Source organism: Protopterus annectens, chromosome 7.part0 (genome assembly GCF_019279795.1).
Source record: "Protopterus annectens isolate FY-2018-M chromosome 7.part0, PAN1.0, whole genome shotgun sequence".
NCBI lineage: Eukaryota > Metazoa > Chordata > Ceratodontiformes > Protopteridae > Protopterus > Protopterus annectens.
The window spans coordinates 1,587,392,258-1,587,417,483 of record NC_056739.1 but is presented as its reverse complement, the minus strand read 5'-3'; the positions used below and the strand labels follow the sequence as shown (position 1 = coordinate 1,587,417,483).

General features: G+C 39.2%; 1 protein-coding gene across 2 annotated transcripts in view; it reads right to left on the bottom strand.

Annotated features, from left to right (window-relative positions):
• The window catches only part of LOC122807136 (ninjurin-1-like), a 234,157-nt gene extending 211,241 nt beyond the window's left edge, over positions 1 to 22,916 (bottom strand). Inside the window, exon 1 of one of the 2 annotated variants that reach the window (XM_044078141.1) lies at positions 22,380 to 22,916. In XM_044078141.1, coding sequence (XP_043934076.1) covers positions 22,380 to 22,409 — 30 coding nt within the window. In that variant the 5' untranslated portion in view covers positions 22,410 to 22,916. The remainder of the gene's footprint in view (positions 1 to 22,379) is intronic. The other variant, XM_044078142.1, reaches the window with a different exon arrangement.
• Between the last annotated feature and the right edge of the window lie 2,310 nt (positions 22,917 to 25,226).

Sequence of the window (25,226 nt, the reverse complement as noted above, 5' to 3'; positions counted from 1 at the left end):
ATATTTTTAAACCTTTCAACTGTTGCTGTTTTGTGTAGAGATAATGTAAGCTCTAAGAGTGTATTGCATGTATATAGTAATACTGTACCAAGTCACTCCAAATAAGTCTTGACTGTTATCTAGATGTGAATCCAATAACCACTTAGAAACAAGTTTTTTAGCACTTTCATTCACAATTTATTTAGTGAACGTCTTCAGAAAAAAATCTGTCTAACCCTTATTTCCTTTTATATATGATCTTACAGGAAATTACCTCATATATCAACCATATTGTTTTATATGCATAAAAATAAATTTAAATTTCTTGACTTGTATTTAAAAATACATGTGTATACATGCACTCATGTTGTTAGTATATCTAAACCTTTTTTTTTTTACACATTTTATATGTGTTATCTATTCTTTAAAAAACATTTAAGATTGATGGACTCATTCTTATAGAAGTCTCCCTATATTCATGCTACATGCAGGTATAAAAGAAAAACCTTTCTTTAAAACATTTTCTAAATCTTTAGATAAACATCAGACAAATTAATAATGTCAATGCAATAATCATGTCCATAGTGCTCTTTTACCACCTGTTTTTTTTGTAATTCTTCCCTTTCCCTTTCCCCTTGGTTTGCGTGGTATTGTACCACTTCCAAGTCTGTTCGTTCTGTAAAATAAAAAACAGCACTAAATGTCTCGATGAGAAAATAAAAAGTTATCATTGTTTCCAAGACTTTTCAGTTCTGTATAATGGAGTGGAGGCGAAGGCCAACCGGCACAGAGCTATGATAGTCACCAGGAAACAATAGAAACTCAAGAGAGACATTATGGCCTATCAGACTGATCGGGCATACATTTTTGTTGAAAAAACTGCTGTTTCATCCAATACAGGTTTAGGTGGTGAATCTACTGTTACAGTTTTTGAACAGGCAGGTGACATTAATAAAGGTGAAAACAACAAGCCGGCTTCACTAGATAAGCAAACTAGTGAAGTAAATTTAATTTCAAACCAGGAGATTGTCAAAAAAGTCCAAAGTGGTTCATTGAGGGTGGAAACAGAAGATGAAAGATCTGATGACAACAACCGGGTTAGTTATGCTCAAGTTGTCACGGATTCTCCTCAAGAACACCACCAGGGTCCTTTTCCCTTGAACCATTCACAGAGCAAACAGAGCAAACATTAATTTGTCTGACGTTTGTTTATCTAAAGATTTAGAAAATGTTTTAAAGAAAGGTTTTTCTTTTATACCTGCATGTAGCATGAATATAGGGAGACTTCTTATTGATTTTAGGCTGTATCTGAGGAAGTTAAACTTGAGCTACAGCATGCAGGATATTGTAAAAGAATCTATAAACATACAGGTAGACAATACACCTAAAAAACCTAGTATTTTTAATCCTCCCCTTCAGTCTACTCTGCAGGTTTTTCAAGATATATGTGAAAGAGAATTTAGGAAAATCACACACAGTGGGTATATGGAAAACCTTACAAAAGAAGAAAAGGATGCATTATATGATTTGAGCAAAAGTTCTGAAATCAGGACAATGAGAGCAGACAAGGGTGGAAAACTAGTGGTCATGAACAACTATGATTATGAAAATACTTTGATGAAAATGTTAGAAGATACAAGCACATACAAAAAGGTTAACATAGGTGAAGTCAAAGATAGTTTCCAAAAGATAGATGTAGCTCTTTTTGACATGTATAGTCAGGATGAATTAGACTATGAGAGTTACAACTATCTATTAGTTGAACATCCAAAAATGGCATCTTTTTTTGGAATTCCTAAAACACAGATGAATCAAAGACTTCCACCATTTAGGCCTATTATTTCAGCAAGACATTCTAAAACTGAAAACATTTCTGTTTGGTTAGATCATGTCCTCAATCCAGTTGTTCAAAAATCCAAATTTTATTTAAGAGATTCGTGGCATTTGTTAGAAAATCTTAGGAATTTGGATGTCAGTTTAGATGGTACTAGTTTTGGTACTTTAGACGTTAAGTCATTGTACACCTCTATACACCAACAAGAAGGTGTTGAATATCTTAGGGAATATCTGACTGAACACACAGAATTTGCTAGTACCAAAGTTAACACCATTTGCAGTCTAATAAATGTAGTATTGGACAATAATTTTTTCAGATTCAATAAAAGTTTATACAAACAGATCTCAGGAGTAGCCATGGGGGAAAGGGTGGCCCCCGCTTTTGCAAATTTGGTCATGGCTAATTGGGAGACAAAATTTCTAACTAGACATTCTAGTTACCCCAAAATACAAGTTTATTATAGATACATTGATGATTTGTTTTTCTTATGGATGGGGACATACAATGAGTTTATGGAAATGATGGAGGATCTTAACTCTACTACTGATTTTTTGGAATTCAAAGTGAGTGGATTTAGTACATCCATTTCATATTTAGATTTATATTTAATTATCGATAAAGAAAGAAACACCATCTCCAGCAAAATATTCAGGAAACCTGTTTTTGCTAATCAGTATTTGCATAGGGATAGTCTACATCCAATACACATGAAAAGGGGTGTTGTCAAGGGTCAGATGATAAGACTCAGTAGACTTACTACAGATGACAACACATTCATTGGTGAACTTTCTTTTTTAAGGACCTTATTTTTGTCCAGAGGATACACATTAGATTGGTTGAAAATGATAGAGAAAGAAGTTATGGTGTTACGAAAAGGAGTGGCTTCACCTATTTTGTTATCTAAAGACATTTGTATAGGTCCAACATTAGAGGCAGTTACCACTGACTCAACCAATTTTATGACAGCATTTCCTTTACCTATAGTCAATGAAATGTGGTTTGTCAAGGAAATAATTGAGAACAACTGGAGAATTTTACTGGCTAAAAAGGATTTGGCTGCTTCAGTAGGTATTAGACCAAAATTTACTTTCAAGAGAAAACGTAACCTTAAGTCTATACTAGAATTAGGCAACAAAAAAGAAGACAGCCATTCCAGGTTAGTTAGTCCTAAAAAAAGTACATATGCTTGCAAAAACTGCAAACAATGTAGATTCATTAGTAATAGTTCCTTCATTACTTTACGACATTTGAATTACACTTTCTGGGCAAAGGACTACTACAATTGTAACACAGAGTTTGTGGTTTATATTGCAAATTGTGTTTCTTGTAACCATCACTACATAGGAAAAACTATAAGAGTTTTAAAAAGGAGAATTTATGAGCACAATTTGGCTATAAAAAATAAGGATTTTACGAACTCTTTGGCAAAGCATGCTTCTATATGTGTAGATTTTAAAAAGTTTGAGTTTTTTGTTATAGATAAAATAGAAAAAGTTATATTTGGAGGTGATTTGAACAACATTTTGGAATGCAAAGAAGCCTTTTGGCAGTTGTTATTTGGAGCTGACGATGTACCAGGACTGAATGAGTCCATCAATCTTAAATGTTTTTTAAAGAATAGATAACACATATAAAATGTGTAAAAAAATGGTTTAGATATACTAACAACATGAGTGCATGTATACACATGTATTTTTAAATACAAGTCAATAAATTTAAATTTATTTTTATGCATATAAAACAATATGGTTGATATATGAGATAATTTCATGTAAGATCATATATAAAAGGTAATAAGGGTTAGACAGATTTTTTTCTGAAGAAATTCACTAAATAAATTGTGAATGAAAGCACTAAAAAACTTCTTTCTAAGTGGTTATTGGATTCACATCTAGATTGCAGTTTTCAAGTCTTGACTGTTCAGTCGCACTTACCATTTGGATAATAATATTACACAATATAATTGGACACCCTTTCATAAGGGCCTTTGAGTAGCTGATAAATATTAGCTGGGTGGTGGCATTGATTTCCACCATATAGTCTGGGTAAAAGGGCCACAGCTGAAGAACCTGTGCCAGCCTCCCCCACGAGTGTCTGTGTGGTTGTATAAAATCTTATCTCAAAGTGTGTCTGTGACAGCTACTTGGGCAGGGACACGAAACACTGGTTGGACAGAGAAAGTGCTGGTAGTTTTTGTTTGCCCACTAGGCTACTATCTGGGCCCTATAGCTGTGCCAGTGGGGAATCTTATTGGGGACCTGGAGAGAAAGGGAGAAACCAGCCACAGGCTGACTGTGATCTCTGTGTGCTCTTAAGGGAAACTGTACTTTACTGTGTGTGTATTTATTATCTTTTCCCTATATGGACGCCTCTCACTGGTGTTAGTGGTGAGGATTGAGGCTCCTTGATTGCTGGTCCAGTGCAAGGGCAGAGTCATGGAGGTAATGGTGAAGGGAGTAACTGGACCCCAGAAGCATAAAAGGTCAGTAAATTTCTTTCGCAGTTTAAAGAGGGGGATCAAGCTAAATGCCAAAAAATGCATAGCAATCCCATTTGGGAAAAACAAAGTACCTACAAACTACCACATAGATGGGAATCCACTAAGTACAGAAGAAGTAATTAGGGACCTGGGTACCCAAGTAGATAGCATGCTCTCCTTTGATAACCACATAGCCAAAACGGTCAGGAAATCCTTCTATGTGGCACACCTGATCACAAAGGGTTTCTCATCCAGATCCAATGAGGTGATTGTGCCCCTTTACTCCTCACTCATTAGGCCCATAATAGAGTACAATGCCCTATTTGGGATGTACTTCACTAGACACCTGCAACAACTAGAAAGACCACAGAAGTACCTCACTAAGAGGATTAAGGGCCTTAAACAATTACCCTATGAAGCATGACTAAAAAGGCTCCAGCTCTTCTCAGTCGCTTAACGTCTGCTCAGAGGTGACCTATGCCTGACCTATAGGGCCATGTCAAACCCTGAACTAATGGACATGCTTCACCTCAAAAAAACGAGATTCCTCAGAACCACTCGTTCTAGTGACTTTAACCTATGTACAACAATAAACAGGACAAGCTGGAGGGATAGATTCCTGTCCCAGCAACTCCCCTCTCTCTGGAATAGAATCCCAATCCATATTCGACAGAGCTCCTCTCTGACCCTCTTCAAGAGAAATCTTGATGAGTGGATGGGTAATTGTAAGTTCTACCCTAAGATCACTTCAGGAGCCCTGTTGATAGAGGCCCAGATTACTAATCTAATGGGGAGGCGAAAGCCATCACTCTGTGGCTAGGCTTATAAATGCCCATGGGCAGATAGCCTAGTACTTACCTATGAACCTATGAACCTATAATTTTGATAGTTTCATTCATATGTTTGAGAAGTTATGTAAACAGTATGATGTTGACCAAAGGCTCTGGGTATGGTTCCTGACCCCCTTACTCCATGGTAAAGCTATAACTGTGTTGTCTAAAATGCCTGACATTGACAGTTTTAATTATACTACGGCTAAGAACTGTTTGTTAGAATTGTTTAAGCTAAGACCTGAAATGTATAGGAAAATGTTTTGTCAGAATAGACGCAAGGCAGATGAAAGTGTGTGTGAATATGTTGCTGAACTGAGCACTTATTTTCATAGGTGGGTGAGTGGATGTCAGCTCACGACTTCTGAAGGGCTGGCAGACCTTTGGGTAAGGGAACAAGCCCTTAGCGCTTTGCCTGAGGACATGAGGATTTGGTTAGCCGATAGACAATTTGCTACTTCAGATTAGTTTGGGAAGAAGGGAGACCTATACCTAGCAAGCAGGGCATCCCTGCACAGGGAAGGGACCCCCAGTACTGCTCATGGGTCTAAACGAACCCATGGTGGGTAGCACAGACTGCCCCAACAGAATCTGCCTGTAGCAGGGGAAGCCACTAGACCAGGTGAACGTCCAGGACCTAGGGTTAAATGTTTTGAATGCAACCAGTGGGGCCATGTGGCATACAGATGGCCACAGAGGCAAGGTGGGGAACAAAAGGTTTGGGAACCAGTAAGTGGGAAAGACAAAATGCTAATAGTAGGTTGTCTTGAGACAACAGGGGTACCAAACTACCATCCTGTAGATTTATTATTTATTTAACATTTGTTTATTTAACATTTGTTAATGGGGAAAGTCTGCCTTGGAACAAAGCCAATTTTCAGAGGAGGCCCAGGGAGAAATGCTCTAGATGCATGTCTTTGTAACGTGGGTGGAAACTGGAGCACCCAGGGGAATCTCACATGAATGCAGCGAGGATATGCAGACTCCCAACAGAAGGCACCCCAGCCAAGAATCAAATTGGAGAACCTCTTGCTCTGAGGTGACAACACTACCGTCCAGATGTCCTGATAGGGAAGGATTTGGATGAGGCAGTACTATGGGCTTATGCAATTACAGGCTAGGAGACAGGCATGTGGGTCTGGTAGCCTGGGGGAGACCCAGACAGACTGTATACTTGCAGCCAGGACTGGTGAGGTTGTTACTTCAGGGAGGGAGCTACTCTGTAGCAGTGAGACTGAAGGTTCGCCACAGCTGCTTGCGGGTACTGATGTTTCCTTGGACAGAGAGACTGCAAAGGTAGAAGTGAATAATAGCACCCAGGCCGACAGTGACGCACCACTGACAGAGGATGCCACACTTCCTGTGGAAGGGGAGCTGGGAAGGGTTACAAACAGAGAGTTGAGACAGGCTCAGCTCTCAGACCCTATATTGCAAGGCCTGAGGCAAGTAGCTAGTAAGGCAACTGATTCTCAAGGGAAGGGGGATTCTGTATACTGGGACAAAGGGTTACTGTATAGAGAGTGGACTCGTGAGGGAGGGCTAGAAGGTGAGAGGGTACAGCAGTTGGTAGTGCCTAGAGCCTACTGTCCGGCATTTCTAGCCATAGCCCATAATATTCCCTTTGCAGGTCATATTGGCATAAAACATAGAAAGAGACATATTATGCAGAACTTCTATTGGCCTGGAATTTCCAGAGATGTAACAGGGTACTGCAGGACCTGTGAGCAGTGCCATAAGGTAGGCAAGGCAGGAGACAAGGCGAGAGCTCCTTTGATGCATTTGCCTGTGATTGTGGAGCCTTTTCAGAGGGTAGCTATGGATATTGTGGGGCCTCTGCGTACCCCAAGATCCACAGGGAAAAAGTATATCCTAGTGGTAGTGGATTATGCTACACGATACCCTGAGGCAGTTGCTCTGTCCTCCATTGAGGCAGAAAAGGTGGCAAATGCTTTGTTAGAGATTTTCAGCAGGGTAGGTTTCTCAAAAGAAATACTGACTGACCGAGGTGCCAACTTTATGTCAGACCTGCTGGCTTGTCTGTGGAAGTACTGTGGGGTGAAGCACCTGAAGACCACCCCCTATTATCCCCAGACTAATGGTTTGGTTGAGAGGTTAAACTCTATGATCAAGTCCATGCTACAGGCATTTGCAGACCAGTTTAAGAGGGAGTGGGACAAATATCTGCCCTATCTGTTGTTTGCTTAAAACGAGCTTCCCCAGGAATCCACAGGTTTTTCACCCTTTGAGCTGCTGTATGGGCATAGGGTGAGGGGACCTCTAGATTTAATTCGAGATGAGTGGGAAGGTGAGTGTGAACCTCACAAAGAGTCTGTTGTGGCATATGTCCAAACCTCAGGACAAGGCTCAGGGACTAACGGGCTTGGCCCAGGAGAACCTAGCAGAAGCCCAACAACAGAAAAAGGTGTGGTACGACAGGAATACTCGAGCTAGAGAGTATGCTGTGGGGCAGTAAGTAATGGCTCTCATTCCTGTCAGACACAACAAGCTGCAAGCAGCTTGGGAGGGACCCTACAAGGTGGTAAGAAAGATAAGTGATGTTAACTACATGGTGGAACTGTTAGGTAGGAGGCAGGGGCACAAATTTTACCATGTTAACATGATGAAAACTTACCATGATAGGGAGGTCCTTGTGCTGAGCATTTGCAGTGGATTACAGGAGGAGTCTGAGGGAGATCTGGTGACTGATCTCCTCAGTGGGGCTTGGACTGACACCTCATTGGAAGGGGTAGCAATGTCCCAGGTTTGAGAAATCTGAGCAGTGTTACAGGAGTTTGGGGACATGTTCACTGCGAAACCAGGGTGCACCCACCTGGTGCAGCACCAGCTGGATACAGGATACCAAAGGCCTATTAGGCAGGCCCCTTATAGGGTGCCTGAGAGAGTCAAACAGACTCTGAGGGGGGAGATGCAGGAGATGTTGGAACTAGGGGTGATTCAAGAGTCCAGCAGTGCCTGGGCCTCCCCAATGGAGCTGGTGCCAAAGAAGGATGGCAGCACGGGGTTCTGTGTGGACTACAGGAAATTAAATAGTCACAAGGAGTTGGATGCTTACCCTATGCCTAGGACATATGAGGACCTAGAGCAGCTGGGTGGGGCTAAGTATCTTACAACCATTGATCTTACCAAGGGTTACTGGCAGGTGCCCTTGACTCCCAGTGCTAAAGAGAAGTCAGCCTTTGTGACTACATTTGGCTTGTATGAGTTCACAAAGATGCCCTTTGGGATGAAAAAATGCCCCAGCAACTTTCCAGAGGCTGATAGATCATATCCTAGCAGAAGCAGGAGGGTTTGCCCTTGCTTACCTAGATGATATTGCCATCTACAGCCATTCTTGGCAAGAGCACCTTCAGCATGTCAGAAAGGTACTGGGAAGACTACAGAGAGCAGGGTTGACTATTAAGCCCAGCAAATGTCAGGTGGGTATGGCAGAGGTCTCCTACCTGGGACATTGAGTGGGGAGTGGTAAGATCAGGCCAGAACCTGCCAAAGTAGAAGCCATTCAGGCATGGTCTGCACCTGTTACCAAAAAGCAGGTGAGGGCATTCTTAGGGACAGCAGGGTACTACAGAAAGTTTGTCCCCAGTTATAGTGCCATAGCTGCTCCCCTCACAGACCTGACAAGGATGAACAGGCCAGATAAGGTAGTATGGACCCCAGCATGTGAGCAGGCATTCCAGGAGCTTAAGGAAGCTTTGGGAGGACCCACCGTGTTAGCCAGTCCAGATTACAGCATAGAATTTGTTGTGCAGGTTGATGTTTGAACCATGGTGTGGGGGCTGTATTTAGCCAGATTTCTTCAGAGGGAGAAGAGTACCCAGTGGTTTATCTCAGTTGTAGGCTCCAACCCAGGGAGGAATGCTGTGCAGCTGTAGAAAAGGAATGTCTAGCCATAGTGTTGGCACTGCAGAAACTTCAGCCTTATCTGTATGGAAGAAAATTCACTGTAGTGGCAGATCACAACCCCCTAACATGGTTACACAGAGCCAGCTGGCAAAATGTCAAGTTGCTAAGATGGAACCTAGGGTTGCAAGCATATGATATGTCAGTGCAATACCGCATTGGGATTAGCAATGCCAACGCAGATGGGCTCCCATTACAGGAAATGGGGTAAGGTATACTCAGATAAATCTAACCCTCTCAAGCAACATTTATCAAGGGTCACTTGAAAATACTAGCTTGAGTTCCCCAGGGGAGGAGATGTGTGAAGCTAGGTGAAGGCTGCCATCCTAGCCAGATTGAATTTTGTAGATAATTCTGTCATTTGTAAATATTAATATAAGCCACAGGCTTGTTCTCTTAAACGGGAAAAAATGGTGTTAAATGTGGAACTGCAAAAATATAACAACAGTGCACTCATAGGTTCATAGGTTGGTACTAGGCTATCGGCCCTAGGGCCTATACAAGCCTAGCCATAATAATTCCCTGGATATTTCTTCCCACAATATTTACTTCTCTGGACACCTGTCTAGCAGGGTGACTGACATGATCCCAGGGGTAAATTTCCTATCTCCCATCCAATCATCAAGGTTCCTTTTCAAGAGGGCCAAGGAGGCACTCTGCTTGACATGTATGGGCAGTCTATTCCAGAGTATGGGGAGTCTCTGGGTCAGGAACCTATCCCTCCAGCATGTTTTGTTCATTGTGATGACAAGGTTTAGATCCCTGGAGCGTGTGGCTCTGAGGGATTGGGATTTCTTTAAGTGGAGCATGTCCAACAGCTCTGGGTTTGACATGGCCTTGTATGTTAACCAGAGATCACCTCTGAGTAGACGATATACCACAGAGTACAGCTGGATTTCTTTTAGATAGTCAGCATATGTCATCTACTTTAGGTCTGTGATTCTTTTAGTGATGTATTTCTGTGGCCTTTCCAGCTGTTACAGATGTCTTGAGAGGTACATACCAAACAGGGCATTACACTCTATAATGGGTCTAATGAGGGATGAGTACAGTGGGACAATGACGTCCTTTTTTCTGGATGAAAAGCCCTTAGTGATGAGGTGTGCCACATAGAAGGATTTCCTGACTGTTGTGGCGATGTGGTTATCGAAAGTGAGACCACTGTCGACCTGTGTCCCTAAGTCTCTCATCACACTTTCGATGTTTAGTGTACTGCCACCTATGTGGTAATTCATGGGTACATGTTTTTTTCCAAAGGGGATAACTATACATTTCTTGGCATTAACTTGAGCCCATGGCTCTGGCACCAGGCATCTGTTTCTGTAAGGCCCTTTTGTAGAATATCCACATCATTTGGGGATTCAATAATGGCTCCCAGTTTGCAGTCATCTGTGAACTTTGTTAGCCAAAGTACCTTAGTGTTGGCCTGTACTTCAGAGAAGTAGATGCCAAACAAGAGTGGTCCCAGGACTGAACCCGGAGGTACTCCACTTGTCACTTGTCTGGAGCTGGACTTGGAGTCAGCTACTTTTACCGTCTGGGGTCTGTCAGTAAGCCAGTTGGCAACCCATCGAGTGACGTAGGGATTTATGCCCAGCTTAGTAGGTTAATCTATGATTCCAGAGTGGGGGATGGTGTCAAAGGCCTTGGCGAGGTCAAGATAGGCTGTGTGGACTGCCTTACCCTCATCCACAGCTCTGGAGACTGATTTGAAGAAGTCAATCAGGTTCAGGAGACAAGATCAGCCCTTCACAAACCCAAACTGGGTGGGGTCTAGTGTTTGAAGGTTGCCAGTGTCTTTGTTTATAAGTTCCATGATAATACGTTCCATGCCCTTGCAGATCAGGCTCGTCAGACTGATGGGATGGTAGTTCCCGGGATCCAAGGTAGATCCCCCCTTGTGGAGTGGGATAACTGTAGCTGTGCGCCACTCAGTGGGCACGAAGCCTGAGGTGAGGCTATGATTAAACGTGACACTTAGGTGAGGTGCCAGTTCATTTTGTAGTTCATGTAGTACATAGTCTGGGATGTCATCTGGTCCCATGGATGCTGTATTCTTAACTTTGGAGAGTGCAGTTTCTATCTGTGAGGCCATGATTACCGGAATTTGGCAATCTTTTGGTATTGAGATGGGCCCTTTATGGGTGAGAGGGGGATGAAGTTGGCACTAAATCGATCTGCCAGGATATTGGCAATATCCTTGGGATCAGTATATTTAATGCTATTCTGTTGAAGCTCAGAGCAGATCTGAGCATTGCCATTTAGATTCTTGACATAACTATAGAATGCCTTGTGGTTGTGTTTGCAATCTTTGGCAATTTTATTTTCGTAACTAACTTTTGAGGATTTTATGAGGGATCTCAGCTTCTTACTGAGGCTGGTGAGGGAGTTTTTTGCATGCTGGGATTTTCCTTTTTCTGCAACAGTTTCTTCCTTAAGTTGTATAGTTTGTTTATAGCAGGGGACCACCAGATTGCCTTCCTTTTTTTGGAAGAGAGCATCTTGGTTCTATTTGGGATGGCACGATTCATGTACAAGTCGATGTGCTCATACAGTGCCTTAGTGTAGGATTCTGCAGTCGAACTTTCAGATCCTGTCTGCATGGGTGTCATGAAGTTTGTCACTTCTGACTTCAGTAGCATGAAGTTGGCTTCGGAGAAGTTTTTTAAGGAGGTTTCCTTACTGGGGGTTGGGGGTGGGATGTGGATGTCAAGGATGATTTGCTTATGGTCAGATCTGTCCAATGAGGGGGTGACCACTGGTGTGGAGCATCTATCTCCCATGTTGGTAAAGACCAGGTCTAGGATATTGGAGCCCCTGGTGGGACAATGGATTCGTTGATCCAGGGCGTTGGAATTTATGAATTTATTTATTTTTATTTATTTATTTATTTAACATTTGATGACCGGGAATGTCCGACTAGGTTCCACAGAGCCTGTTTTCAGCGGAGGCCCGGGGAGAAACACCCCAGATGCATGTCTTTGAATTCCAAGAACCATTGGGAAAAGGAGTTGGTACCTAAGTACTTTTCCCAGTTAATGGCAGGGTAGTTGAAATAACCCAGTATTAGGGTATTTGGTTGTATCTTAATATTTTTCCAGTATGTTTAGAAAGGTATAGTGAGAATCTTGGGACATGGTGGGGGATCTGTAGCAAGCTACAATTTGGATTGCAGTCTTACCTAGTGTTAGTTGCACCTGGAGAATTTCAGATGCATTGTGTTGGGCAACTAGCCTGGAGGTGTGAATATCCTTGGTGAATATGGACACTCCTTCACCTTTAGTGTTTTGGTCTTGGTTTTGTGGCCAAAAAGTGTGGTAAGAGATGTAGCCTGGTATTGCAGGGGTGCTCTCTGGAGCCTTGAACCAACTCTCAGTTACTGCACAGATATTGATGTTCTCCATTTTTAGGAGTGCCACGAGAGAGTGCATTTTGAGGTTTAGACTTCTAGCATTGAGTAGTATTACCTTCAGATTTTGCATGCTTGTATCTGTAATGGTCGTGGTTTTTTCCTTTGAACCTTGCCTAAAAAATGCACTATAGGGTGGCAAGAGCTTTAGCCAGTAATCTGAATCCCAGGGATGACAGGTGCAGACCATCTCTGGCAAAGCATCATGGTTAGTCGATCACGTCTTCCCAGGCAGACAGATACTGGATACCCTTTGAATATCACCAGAAGCTTAGCCAATTGTTGAAGTCAATCATTTTGTCCTTATACTGTGGTATCATTCTGGGCGAAGACATGATGCTACTCAGGGCTAGGGTCATACCTGCCTGGGCCACATGATCCGAGAGCTCTTCCAAGTCTCTTTTCTTGTAGTCCAGGGAGGTATGTCTCAAGTCATTCCCTCCAGCATGGAAAATGACAGAGTCGTATTTGTACTTGTTGTGGAGTGACTTGAGTGCATGCATTATGTGGTGGATCCTGGCACCTGACATGCAGCTGACTGTAATTTTCTCCTTGTTCAGCCTGGTGAGTGGGACATCAGTGTGCCTGACTATAGAGTTACCTATGACTAAAGTGTTGGGTACATTGTCTTGCCTTAGGGGCTGTTGTTGGGTGGCAATCCTGCCACCACAACCTAACACTCTGCTGTAACAAAGCTGATAAGTTAATTCTTTGATGTCAAAACTCAGAGCCGAGATGTCTAGATAAAGGCATTCTGCCTATTATTTTGAGGCCAGAGTTAATGGCTAGAATTTGCATGTATAATTTCTTTTATTGCTCTGGTTCCTGACCAGCTGCAAGATCAAATGGGCTATTAATCTCTGAGTCTGTTAGCCTGTGAACCAGAAAGAAATGATGTAATCTGAAATGAATCAGTGGTACTATGTTATCAATTTAAGGACAGAAAGAATGAGAGCATTTGAGCATTTGTCTTGAGAACATCCAACTCACCACTCTGCCTGTGTCTATATGTAAGGAGGATTTTAGAACTGTGTTTTCTCTTAGATATAACTAGGAAATAGGAAGATTAGACAAGTTTGTTTTTCTGTGATGTCAGAACTTTTCTACTGGGATATTTTGTAGACACCCTTATTTTTATGTATATCAGTTGGGTATGACAACCCTGTGTTTCCAAAAGTCAAACATTCTCTGTGCTGTGCTGATGATGCCATAAGAAGGCAGAAACATGCATGTCCACAGCTGGGGGGTTGGCTTTATTGGCCTGAAACTGTCCATAAATAGACTTAAAAGTAAAAGTAAAATTAAAAGTCATGGACATTCAGAATTGCCATTTAGCTGAAACACCTGATGTTCTCAAAGGGTAATTTGCATATATTTTATGTTGCCTCTGAAACAAGAGGTTTAAGGTATCACACAGTGGAAAGTCTAGCTTTGCTAGATTTTTCTTTTTGTGCTTTTTATTTCCATAGTATAAGAAAAATGCTAGTGGCAACACAGTCCCCTATGATGAAGGCAGTCCTGCCACCACAATAACATGCCCTGCCCCTACATAGTCAAGGTCTCCTATCATTGCAATAACATGGTAATGCTCCAGCTCTCTCATCATGTCTAATGACTGCAATGTGTATGAATGACAGTCCATATTAATGTCATACTATACACCACAGTACAGCAGAAGCTGGTCTGTTGATGGGTGCAGAAGTTAATTAGGCAATGGTCAGTACATACATGTATATACAACTGTGTACAAATAAACTCTTGTGAGCAGTTATTGACAATGGGAGAGGGCTGGCATCTGTCACCGTTAAGTACGATGATCACTGCTGCTAATCACAATCCTAAATAATGGCACAGTAAACATAGTATGAAGACAGCTTGTATACCTCTACATACTACATTTATCAATCCTGCGGCCTAGTAATGAGGCATACAGAACAGGTTTAATAAAGTAAAGGAACAAATAATTTAAACAAATAAGATCTAAATTATTAGGATAAGAATAAACTATATATGTATGAATAACGGAGAATAGAAAGAAAATGCAAATACTCAAACGCAATAATTAATTTGGAAATAAAATTAAAAGGGTTGATTAATGAGAAGAAAAAAATATAAATGCTGTATTTATATGAATGTACATAACACTAGAAATGTTTATGTTGGAATATTCTAAGTAAGCAGAAAGATGTACTCTCATGTGAGATACTGCTGGTACCCGGAGAAAAAAAATAGAATGGATACTCATATGGGAGTTTGTTTTTTTGAAACAGACCATTACCTGGCTCATACCTCTCAACCCACAACAGGGCTAGCCACCCAATGGCACAAACCTTGACTTTAGTTGATTGTCTCTGTTTTACTGACACCCTGACTCAATGTGCAAAAATGGGAAAAAGGGATTATGGAGGAATCGATACCTGTTAACCTCCTAGTGCCATAAATCTAGACAATGCCTAAAATAATGAGGGGAGGGAAGAGAGGCCCAAAATATGGAGTGATTTTATATGTTGCTCTTATAAACTTAAAACATTGATAAAACAACAGGGTTTGTGTTGGCATGCATTTTCTGAAGGATATGAAGTCTGAAACTTAAATGTATATCATTATTTAATGACTTCAATCCTCAGTGGTTTGCTGGAAACTTACAAATTTTATAAAGAACAGACCAAAAATATGAGGCAAAAATTTGGACATTCTGCACAAATCTGGACAGTTGAGAGGTATACCCGGGCTAACAGTCAAACAAGCAAACAATCAATACATGCATAAATAAAAATTTGCTTTTTGTTAAGTCTTTCAACAGCCTGTCTCTTTAGTAAACCACTTCCATTATGCAATATTCAAGTGTAGGTCTCATTGTTAAATGAATTTAAAGAATTAACATATTAATAATATGGCTGAAATCATAATACTGTTATCATACTTCTGAAGTCCAGTGTCTAACTGTATCTGCTCAGCTAATACAATACTTTTATGATAACAAAGTTTAGAGAATGGGCAAGCTGTACATCACCACTCTGATTGGAGAACAATCATTCTCCAGTATGCTGTTAATGTACAGGTAATACCCTCTGAAAAACTGAGTCTGCCGCTTCACGACAGTATATTAAGCTGCTGTGGAGCTTATTCTGAAAGCAACTTAATGGCCACCATTATTTTAAGGCTTGTTAAGCAGTGCATTTGCTATTTAGTGAGTGTAAAATCAGAAGGAAAAAGAAAAAAAAAAAGAAAAGTGTTTGTGAGTATATGTGCATTACATACCACTCAACCTCAAATTCAATACTAAAGGTGGAGCGACACAATACACAACCAGAATAAGTATAAAAACAAGTAGTATTGCAGCAGCCGAATCAGACAGAACACCACTGACTTAAAAATGTAACACTTCATTAAAAATGATTGAGCGCTTTTATTCAAACTGGACTTCATCAGAATCTGAAAGATTTATTAAGCCCTCTTAGTGAGGAATATCTGAGATGTGGTGCCAGACCAAAGGGAACTGTGCCGAAAAAAACATATGTGGCTGCTATGGCCTCCCAACTAAACAAAGGTACTAATGGTATAACTGGTGCTGTGAACGTAGGTATGAATGGGAGACACTGCATTTTGCAGAAAGAACATTTCTCAGTTATTAACACACAAACAGGTAAAGGGCCAGCTAATTTTGAACACTTTATTAGTAATGACTTTAATTTTAGCAGCGACTGTGGTTATGCAGCCCGGGTAGATGCTCATAAAGACCGTGACCTTTGTGAGACTTTGAAAGACTTGATTATTTTAGACAATGCTTATCTTACTAAATGTATTGACTTAAGAATTGTTTCTCAGGGCTTAAGGATATTTAAAGTGCCCTTAAGATTTGATTTAAATGATGAAATGTGTGTTGAATTTTCAGCATTATTTGATAAGTTTGGGTTTGAATTTATAAAATTGTTTATTAAACATAATGATGCTAAGTTTTTGCTGAGTGAAGTAGAAAAACTTAATCTTCTTCTTCTTTTGGTGTTTCCCGGTTAGGGGTCGCAACAGTGGATCACCTGTCTGCTCATGATTGGCAGTGGAGTTTTAATAATCATATAAAAAATTATTTGATTTTTAAACAAGGGGTAGAATTTTATAGAAAGCAATTTATTATTGTGGAAAAGAAATGTTCAAGAATATTTGTGAAAAAAAAACCAAGAAGATAGGTAGGGACCTTAATCAGTATCATAACTGGCAGGCTTATTCTTGGAACAAAATTTATAGAGGTAATTGTAGTACAAATGGATCACAAAAGGGATTTTTAATGAATAAAAAAAGAAGGGTTGATGAACTTAACAGTAATGCTTAATTATTTACCCACAGAAGAGACAAGGATTCAGGTACAGGAGTCAGAACCAATTGGATTCAGGCCAGATGAAATTTCCAAGACTATACAAGTGGAAACAGCAGGAAACAAACTGGCGTCACCATCAATAGAAATAACCAGTAATTATATTTACACTTATAATAATTTTCATATATACAATTTTACGAAGCAGGAAATTTTAAAAGACCAAGTTGTATTATTCTCTAAAGGGTTAAAATTAATACCCACTATGAAATTTAATTTGGTTGACACTCTTATTGAAACTAAGTTGTTTGTTAGGAAATTAAATTTGGCTATATTTTTTAATGATAAGAGAAATGCAGAAAACAGCACTAACATTTTATCTTTAAAGAAATGAAGTACTTTTAATCCTCTGTCCCACCACTGGACCAGTCATCAAGATGCCCCAATCTTCACCACTGGCAACAGTGGGGAATGAACATTGGGAGCATGACAAGTACACACACAGTATTTCCAGATGCAGCTGTCTGCATCAAGTGCAATTTCCCTTAAGAGCACACAGAGGCCACAGTCAGTCCGTGGCTGGTTTCTCCCTCTTTCTCCAGATCCCCAATAAGACTCCCCACTGGCACAGCATTAGAGTTGAGATGTCAACTGAGGGGCTAAGCTAAGACCTCCAGCAACCTCTCTGTCCAAACAGTGGTTTGTATCCCTGCCCAAGTAGCTGGCATACACACTCTTTGAGGTTTGACTTACTCACACACACACACACACACACACATACACACACACACACACACACACACACACACACACACACACACACACACACACACACACACACACACACACACACCTGAGAAAGGCTAGCACAGGTTTATTAGCTGTGCTCCCTTTTGCCCAGACTATAAGGTAGTTATCACTGCCACCAGCCAGCTCCTTAGCAGCTACTTTAAGGCCCTTAACAAAGGGTGTCCAATCTTACTGTGTAATATTAATACAAATGGTACTTTGACAAAAAGCAAGGCTATTAAGAGTGACCCACATGGTGGCACCCAATAAATATGCAAGTACTCTCAAAATTTAAATATATCTACACAGATCAGCCATAATGAAAGGTTTAAATATATTTAATAATAAATAATAAAAGAACAAGAAAATGCTTAGTATATAATCACAGCGACAACAGAGTTCAAAACCGCAGGAAATATTTAAAAAATCATAGTAGTACAGTCTCAAATAAATAAAGAAAAACATCTAAACTAAGCTTTACTATATTCCTGACTGTTTCTAAGAGAATTACTATTCCAGAGCTAACTTAATTAGAACAAGGTAGATGTTGTGGTGAATGGTTCTTGTCAGGTCCAAGACAGAATACAGAATGCCCTTTCTCAAATTAATATCTCAAGTATTACTGCTGGGATAGTTTGCAGAATGACATAATTTCTTGTCATCTGACTCTATCCCAGGTGAAATCCCCCACTGATGGAAGCTGGCAGTATTTAGCATCAACCTGTGAAAATACATAGACTTCAGATCTTTGGCAGATGATGGAAGTCATGAAACAATTACATTCCTCTACATTTCAAGACTAGTAATTATTTCACCCTAAGCAATACAGAAAGTTTCTCAGTGCAGACTCTGTGTCCCTAGCTCATTGAAAACTGAAAGATACCATCTTTTATTGCGTAGCTATAAAGTAATTTAATTTCAGCTATTATTCTGAAGTTAACCTCCTGTATTCCAGTTCCCACTGTTAAAATATATACACTTAAACAGTTACAATGGTGCATGTAAATTTCTGTTATTTGCCAGTAGGGCACACTGTGGTTACATTTTAAGCACAAGCACTTTATAGAATACCTTTTTATCACATGTTTGTACAAACCCATTTGATATACGTATGGCATACAGTTTTACTACAATTGTAACACAAGCATCTTATATAGATCATGTTGATATTCAAAAATGACATAATTATTTACAAAATTCCAGATAGCTGTACTGGCAGTATCTCCCCCTTTGTCACACACCCTACCTTACTAGTATTGGATAAAGAAATAATGGAAGATTTATAAAATGTTCAAGTAAATATAAAAAGAAAAGGATGTATTCTTATAATTTAAGGAAGAAAGGAATTTATTTCAGAAACTTAGAAATGATAATTCTGTTTGAACTATGAAACCTGATAAAGTTGGAGGGAATGGTTATATTTGACTCTTTGGAATGCTATAAAATTATGTATGATATGTTAGGGGATATTGAGACTTATGTTCCAGTCTTATTAAATGAAATTAATACAGCCTACAAAAGAACTGATATTTAATTAGAGGAGTATTTACTGGATCAGAGAATAACCTGTGATGTTTATAATTACTTAGTTGTTAAGAAAACAAAAGTGGCTATGATTTTTGGAATTCCCAAAATTCGAAAGAGAAAGCCACCATTCCATCCAATTGTTTCTGGGAGTAGGTCTAAGACATACCCCTTGGGGGTAGTAGTGGATAGATGGTTAAAAACCTATCTACTCCAAAGTGGAACATTTAGTGGTGGATTCTTGAGATTTCCTAGGGCATTTAAAGGAAGAGTTATTGTCTAAAGATTTATTTTTTCTTACTGTTGACATTGTTGACTTATTCATGTCTGTACCGAAAGAGAGAGGTTTAGAGCCTTTTTTTACAGTAGTATAATAAAATATTCTATATTAGATACTGATAAGTTGAATTTAATTAATGAACTTATGGCCTTAGTTTTAGAGAATATTTTTTTTTGAAAGGGGAACATTATAAACAAATTAAGGCAGTAGCTAAGGGAGCCTCTTGTGCCCCCCATATCTGCCAATTTAGTTTTACTTGATTGGAAATCTAAGTCTATATTTGATAGTTTTTTTAAATATATCAAATTATATGTCAGATTTTTAGATGATATATTTATTTTATTGAAAAGGTCTGAACAACAAATTGAAGATTTTATGAATTATTTAAATCAAGCATCCTCCTTCCTTAAGTTTACACACTAGGACGAGTATTCATTGCTTGGATATAAAGATTTCTCATACCGAATATGGCTTCAAATCTAATATATATAGGAAGTCAACTTTCAGTAATTCCTACTTACAATATTCTAGCAGTCACCCCTTTAATCAGAAAAGAAGTATAATTAAATAGTATAATTAAATTAGTATACTACAACAGAGAGAGTGACATCTCAGTTAAATGATGTTAAAAAAGAGCTAGATTTTATAGGTAGCATGTTTTTACAGAATGGTTAACTCCCACAACTAATTGATGATGTGAAGGGCTACATTATATCACAGTGTGGTCTTAAGCACAAGCCATTGTTGGACTTAAGGCTTGAGCAAGATGTTGACACACAAGACACCAAGAATTATGAGAGGGCTTTTGTATTAGAATATGGCCCCCATTCCAAAGAAATTAAAGATATTTTTATTGAAAACTGGAATATTTCAAGGGGTAATCCAAAAATTTACCATTTATTGGGAGAACAAAACCTCTTTTGTTTTTAAGACGGGGTCCAAATTAAAAGCTAATTTTGAAAGTGGAAAACCCCTAAGGGATTTCTCAAGGGTTTTTGAAGGAGGCACAAAGAAATGTGGAATTTGTAAACAATGCTCTTATATTATTGATTCAGAGTTTCTTATTTTAGATAATATTACTAGGACAAAGGTGTTTTTAGGAAGGTAACAGCTTATCTAAGAAAGTGGTATATTTGGCAAGGTGCTTAGATTGTCCAGCATTTTATGTGGATAAATATTGCTCTTACAAACTTAGACAGTTGATAGAATAACAGGTTTTATATTAGCATGAATTTTCTGAAGGACATAAAGTCTGAAACTCAAATGTCTGTCATTATTTTCTAACGTCAGTCTTTAACGATGTACCACTAATTTGCCAGAAAACCACAACTTTATGAAAAACGGACCAAAAATATGAGGCCAGAATCTGGACATTCTGAGAATATCTCTACAGTTGAGAGGTATGACTCACTGTATTATTATGTATGTGAGTGTATGTGAGCATGAAATTAAGAGTGAGATCAGTTCAGCCATTATCTTACACTCGCTAAGCAGCACTTTTGTTGTTTAGCGAGTACAAAAGTAAAAGAAACATTAAACAGAAAGAAAACTGTATGCATTTGTGTGTGTGCGTGTGTGTGTGTGTGTGTGTGTGTGTGTGTGTGTGTGTGTGTGAAGAGAGAGTGAGATTGGTGGAACAATGGCAGCAGCAGCAGTTAGATTTGCATTAGCTCAAGAGATCTCGATAAACCCTAAAATAAAGGAGGGGCACAGAAATAGGTACAGATGTTGCTGTTATAAAATTACAAAGTTCCTTGAATAAGAGTTGTGTTAGCATGCACTTTCTGAAGTCCAAGTGTGCTTGTGTGTGTGTCTGTGTGTGTGTGTGTGTGAGAGAGAGAGAGAGAGAGAGAGGGATAGTGAGTGAGATCAATCATCCACTGGCATCAGCAGTTAAGAGGTTTGCATACCTCTCAACTTCTTAGCTCAAATGATCTGGATAAAGCCTAAAATACAGGGAGAGCAAAGGCTCAAAAATAGGAATAGATTTTAAATACTGCTCTTATAAAATTAGCTGCATGAATAACAGGATTTGTGTTAGTATGATTTTTTTCCTGAAGGAAATAAAGTACGAAACTTAAATGAGTGTCATTATTTAGTGACTTCAATTCCTTATGACTTGCAACAAACCATACATTTTAGGAGTAAGGGACGAAAAATTGAATGTTTTTGAAAATGTTATATTTTGGATGTAAAACACTTCATCCAATACTATTTACATATACAACACCAAGTTTGAAACATTAGGCAACGGAACTATTTTTACATTAAAAATATAGTAATAAAAATAATAAGTAAGTAAAGCACAGCAATTTTCTGTAGAGCCCATTCTCTACGCGCAATAATGACAGCCAGGGTGTGTGCTACTGTGCAAGTAACATTTACACTGTCACACGCACCTTGTTAGTTATTATTCCTTGCATATCATTCATACGGTGTAACATGCTGCTTAAAATATTTACTGCTCTCTCTCTCTCTCTCTCTATGTATATATGTGTGTGTATATCTATCTATAGATATATATATATATATATATATATATATATATATATATATATATATATATATATATATTTACACATACATACATACACACACACTCTCCCGTTAAACTTAGTTAACTCGTTGATATCGTTGTTAAACGCATACATTGTTTTAACTGTGGTTTTCTAATGATTAACGACACCGCATTAAATATAACGGTGGGAGAAAAAAACTTGCAGTGACATCTCTTTCTGTCAAACAGAATACCGCCTCATTCAAAGTTCTCTGAAACCTTTTTTTAAATACGTGCTTCCTCAGAATAAAACTTCTGAGTGCCTGTACTCTACCTGTAAATAATGAAGGAATGGTACGTAGCTTGTACAAAATACATACTGTAATGGATTCAGATGCAATAAAATAAACGTAACAAGACTTTTTCACTGGAGATATCTCAAGAATACATCGGTAATGCATTTGTTTAGTTAGAAAACAACTGAGCGTATGACTTCTGGAAAGTGGCCCAGTGCTTTCTTACCTCTTCCTCGGCCTCCCAGTTTTCTCCCATCACACAATCCCAGTTTAGTTGTAGACTGAGGAATCTTATATGACTTGTCCTTTTAGGAGAAGTTCAATTTACTGCATATTACTAGGGTTTTGTACTAGTTCTCATCTTTATTTGGAACGGCATTAGATCTAACCACTATGTTTATGCCTGCCGGATGAGAGTAGGCTGGGCTGAAACTGCAAGTTCATTATCTTTAAAGAAACAAGAAATTGTTGTTACTGTAAGAACTTCTCCAATGATGACATTTTCAGTGCAAATGCAGCTTGCTTTCCAGGGTTTTTCCGAGAAACTTAATAGACGTTTTTTCCTGCTAGTTTTGCGCACTACCCGTAGAAGGAACTGCCCAGAGGCCAAGGATTACTGTTAAAGTGTTTTTTTATTCCATTGTTTTTCAGATGTCATCACGTTTGTTGCTATTGTTTTATACAAAGACTGGATTACTACAGAATATAACACGTTTAATAATATGTTGTGCAATCCTAAGTGAAGATTTTTTTTTAATTCAAGAAAATACGTTTCATTTTCATATATTTTCTGAAGACAAAAGTAACCGGAAATCATAGATCTAAACTTCCAATAGCAGACGAAGCAAAAAAAAAAAAAAAAAAAAAAAAAAGCATGCATGGTGATGGGAGATAAAGGGTCAATTCAGGACCAATTTTTAAAGTTTGGCTTTATAAAATTAGGAAGATGCTACATAACCGAGTTTTTCATTACCGTGCATTTTCCGAATAATATGAAATCTGAAACTCAGCGTCTGTCGTTATTTAGTGATCGCAACATTTAACTATATGCCGGGGGGATATGAGGCAAAAATCAGCACAGTCATACTTATCAACTCTCTCCCTGATTATGACTCAATTTTTAGCTCTGTCCCTCTTAATCCCGCCTAAAATTGATGATTTTTTGGAGAAAACGTGATGAATTACACTTAATAAATAATGACAATAAACACAAACTTGTTTTACTTAGAAAAATATTATCGTATTCTGTTAATGTCTCAATAATAATAACATTTTAAATGTTTCAGAAGCTGTGATGACTCCCCCTTTAGTGTGATTTCCTTCCTATTTTTAACGTATGTTTTGTATGGGATTTAGTGCTATATTTCTTGTATTTGTTGTTAAGTGTTGCAGTGGATGCCAGCAACAACCCGCTCACCAGTGCACAGGACATGAAAGCCAGATGGAAAGAGTACTTCCAGCAGCCTATGAATGAATAAAACATAACAGAAGTTGTATTGTGCCAGATACAGCCTGCCATGACAGAAGAGGAGGAGAGCAACATAGAAGAAGTAAGAAAAGCACTAAGGAAAATGAAGTCAGAGAAAGCAGTAGACTCAGATGAGGTCACAGCAGATATGATAAAGATGCTTGGTGAGACTGGGGAGAAATGGCTCCTGAGGATACTCATAGCAGTGTGGAGAGAAAGGCATGTCCCAATTGACTTGATAATATACATACTACTGCATACCTTTCAACCTCTTAGACCAAGAAATTAGGACAAAGCCACAAATAATGGGGGGGGGGGGGGGGGTATTGCTCTTACAAACTTAGAAGGTTGCTAGCATACCAGGTTTTACATTAGCACAAATTTTATGAAGGATTTGAAGTCTACAAATCAAATTTATGCCATTATTTTTTTTACTTCAGTCCTTATGATTTGCCAGTGATTTGCCATAAAATTACAGTTTTATGAGAAATGGACCAAACATGTGAGTCAAAAATCTGGATATTCTGCAAAAGTCTGGAAAGTTCAGAATTATACAACTAGTACAAGTGTTCAAGAGCAAAGGGGACTTTCACAACTATGGGCAGTAGAGAGGTATCAAACTCCTCTCACATTGCATGAAAGTTCTGGAGAGGATGATGTAATGCATACTACCGTTCACTGTTGATCCAGGGGTTCTAAAGCACGCTCTGAGCCCGGTCAGCCAACACCCCCCCCCAACTAGCTACCTTTGTTAACCTTACTCCTACACCACCTTTTAGTCCCCCTCTCACTAACTTTTCTCCTTCCATATTCTGCTACAGCCTACCCCCCCTTTTCTGTAGCTGCTTGTAATACTAGCTTTGCCCTATAGGTGGCACCTCTAGCCCATCCAATATTTCTTCTGCTTTTCATTTGCTATTTTGCTTTATTATTCTACACTTCTTCTACCTTACATTACTCTACACTTCACACTTTACCCTAACTTGCTATACCCGCCTGTTTTCTAACAGACTACTACCTTTTCTCTGCTTCTTCTTACCCTAGACATAATTAACTTACCTTCAATATTCAGCTCTGCTGATTGTATCTCCTCTAGCTGCTCCATTCTCTGTTTCAACCTGCTCTGTTCACCCTACGGGTTCACTCCGCTCCCCTATCCTACCCCCAAATACCACCCACCCCCAGTGGTCCTAGACTTATACTTCACTGACCACTCCCTCGTCCCATCTCTTCCTATCACAATCCTCATCATCACCAAACCACACCCATAACTCTCTCTCCTAATTAGTACTACTAAACTCTCTTTCAAACCAGTCCCTCTACTTCCCAACCTTACTCTACTCTACCTCCTATCTAAGCTCCTGGTACTTTCTCACCTACTTAACGTATAACCTGCTCAACCTCTTCATACACTCTCCTTTCCTTACTACTTCACCTACTAACACAATCTACTTCCTACTTAAATCCTAGTACTATGGCCCCATCAAATAAAACTATATTCACCACCTTTTTATTCCTAACTACCACACTAGCCTTTCTTACCATACCTTACTCACTTACCTCCTACGAACATCTTTATCTGAACAAAACCATTACAGCCAACAG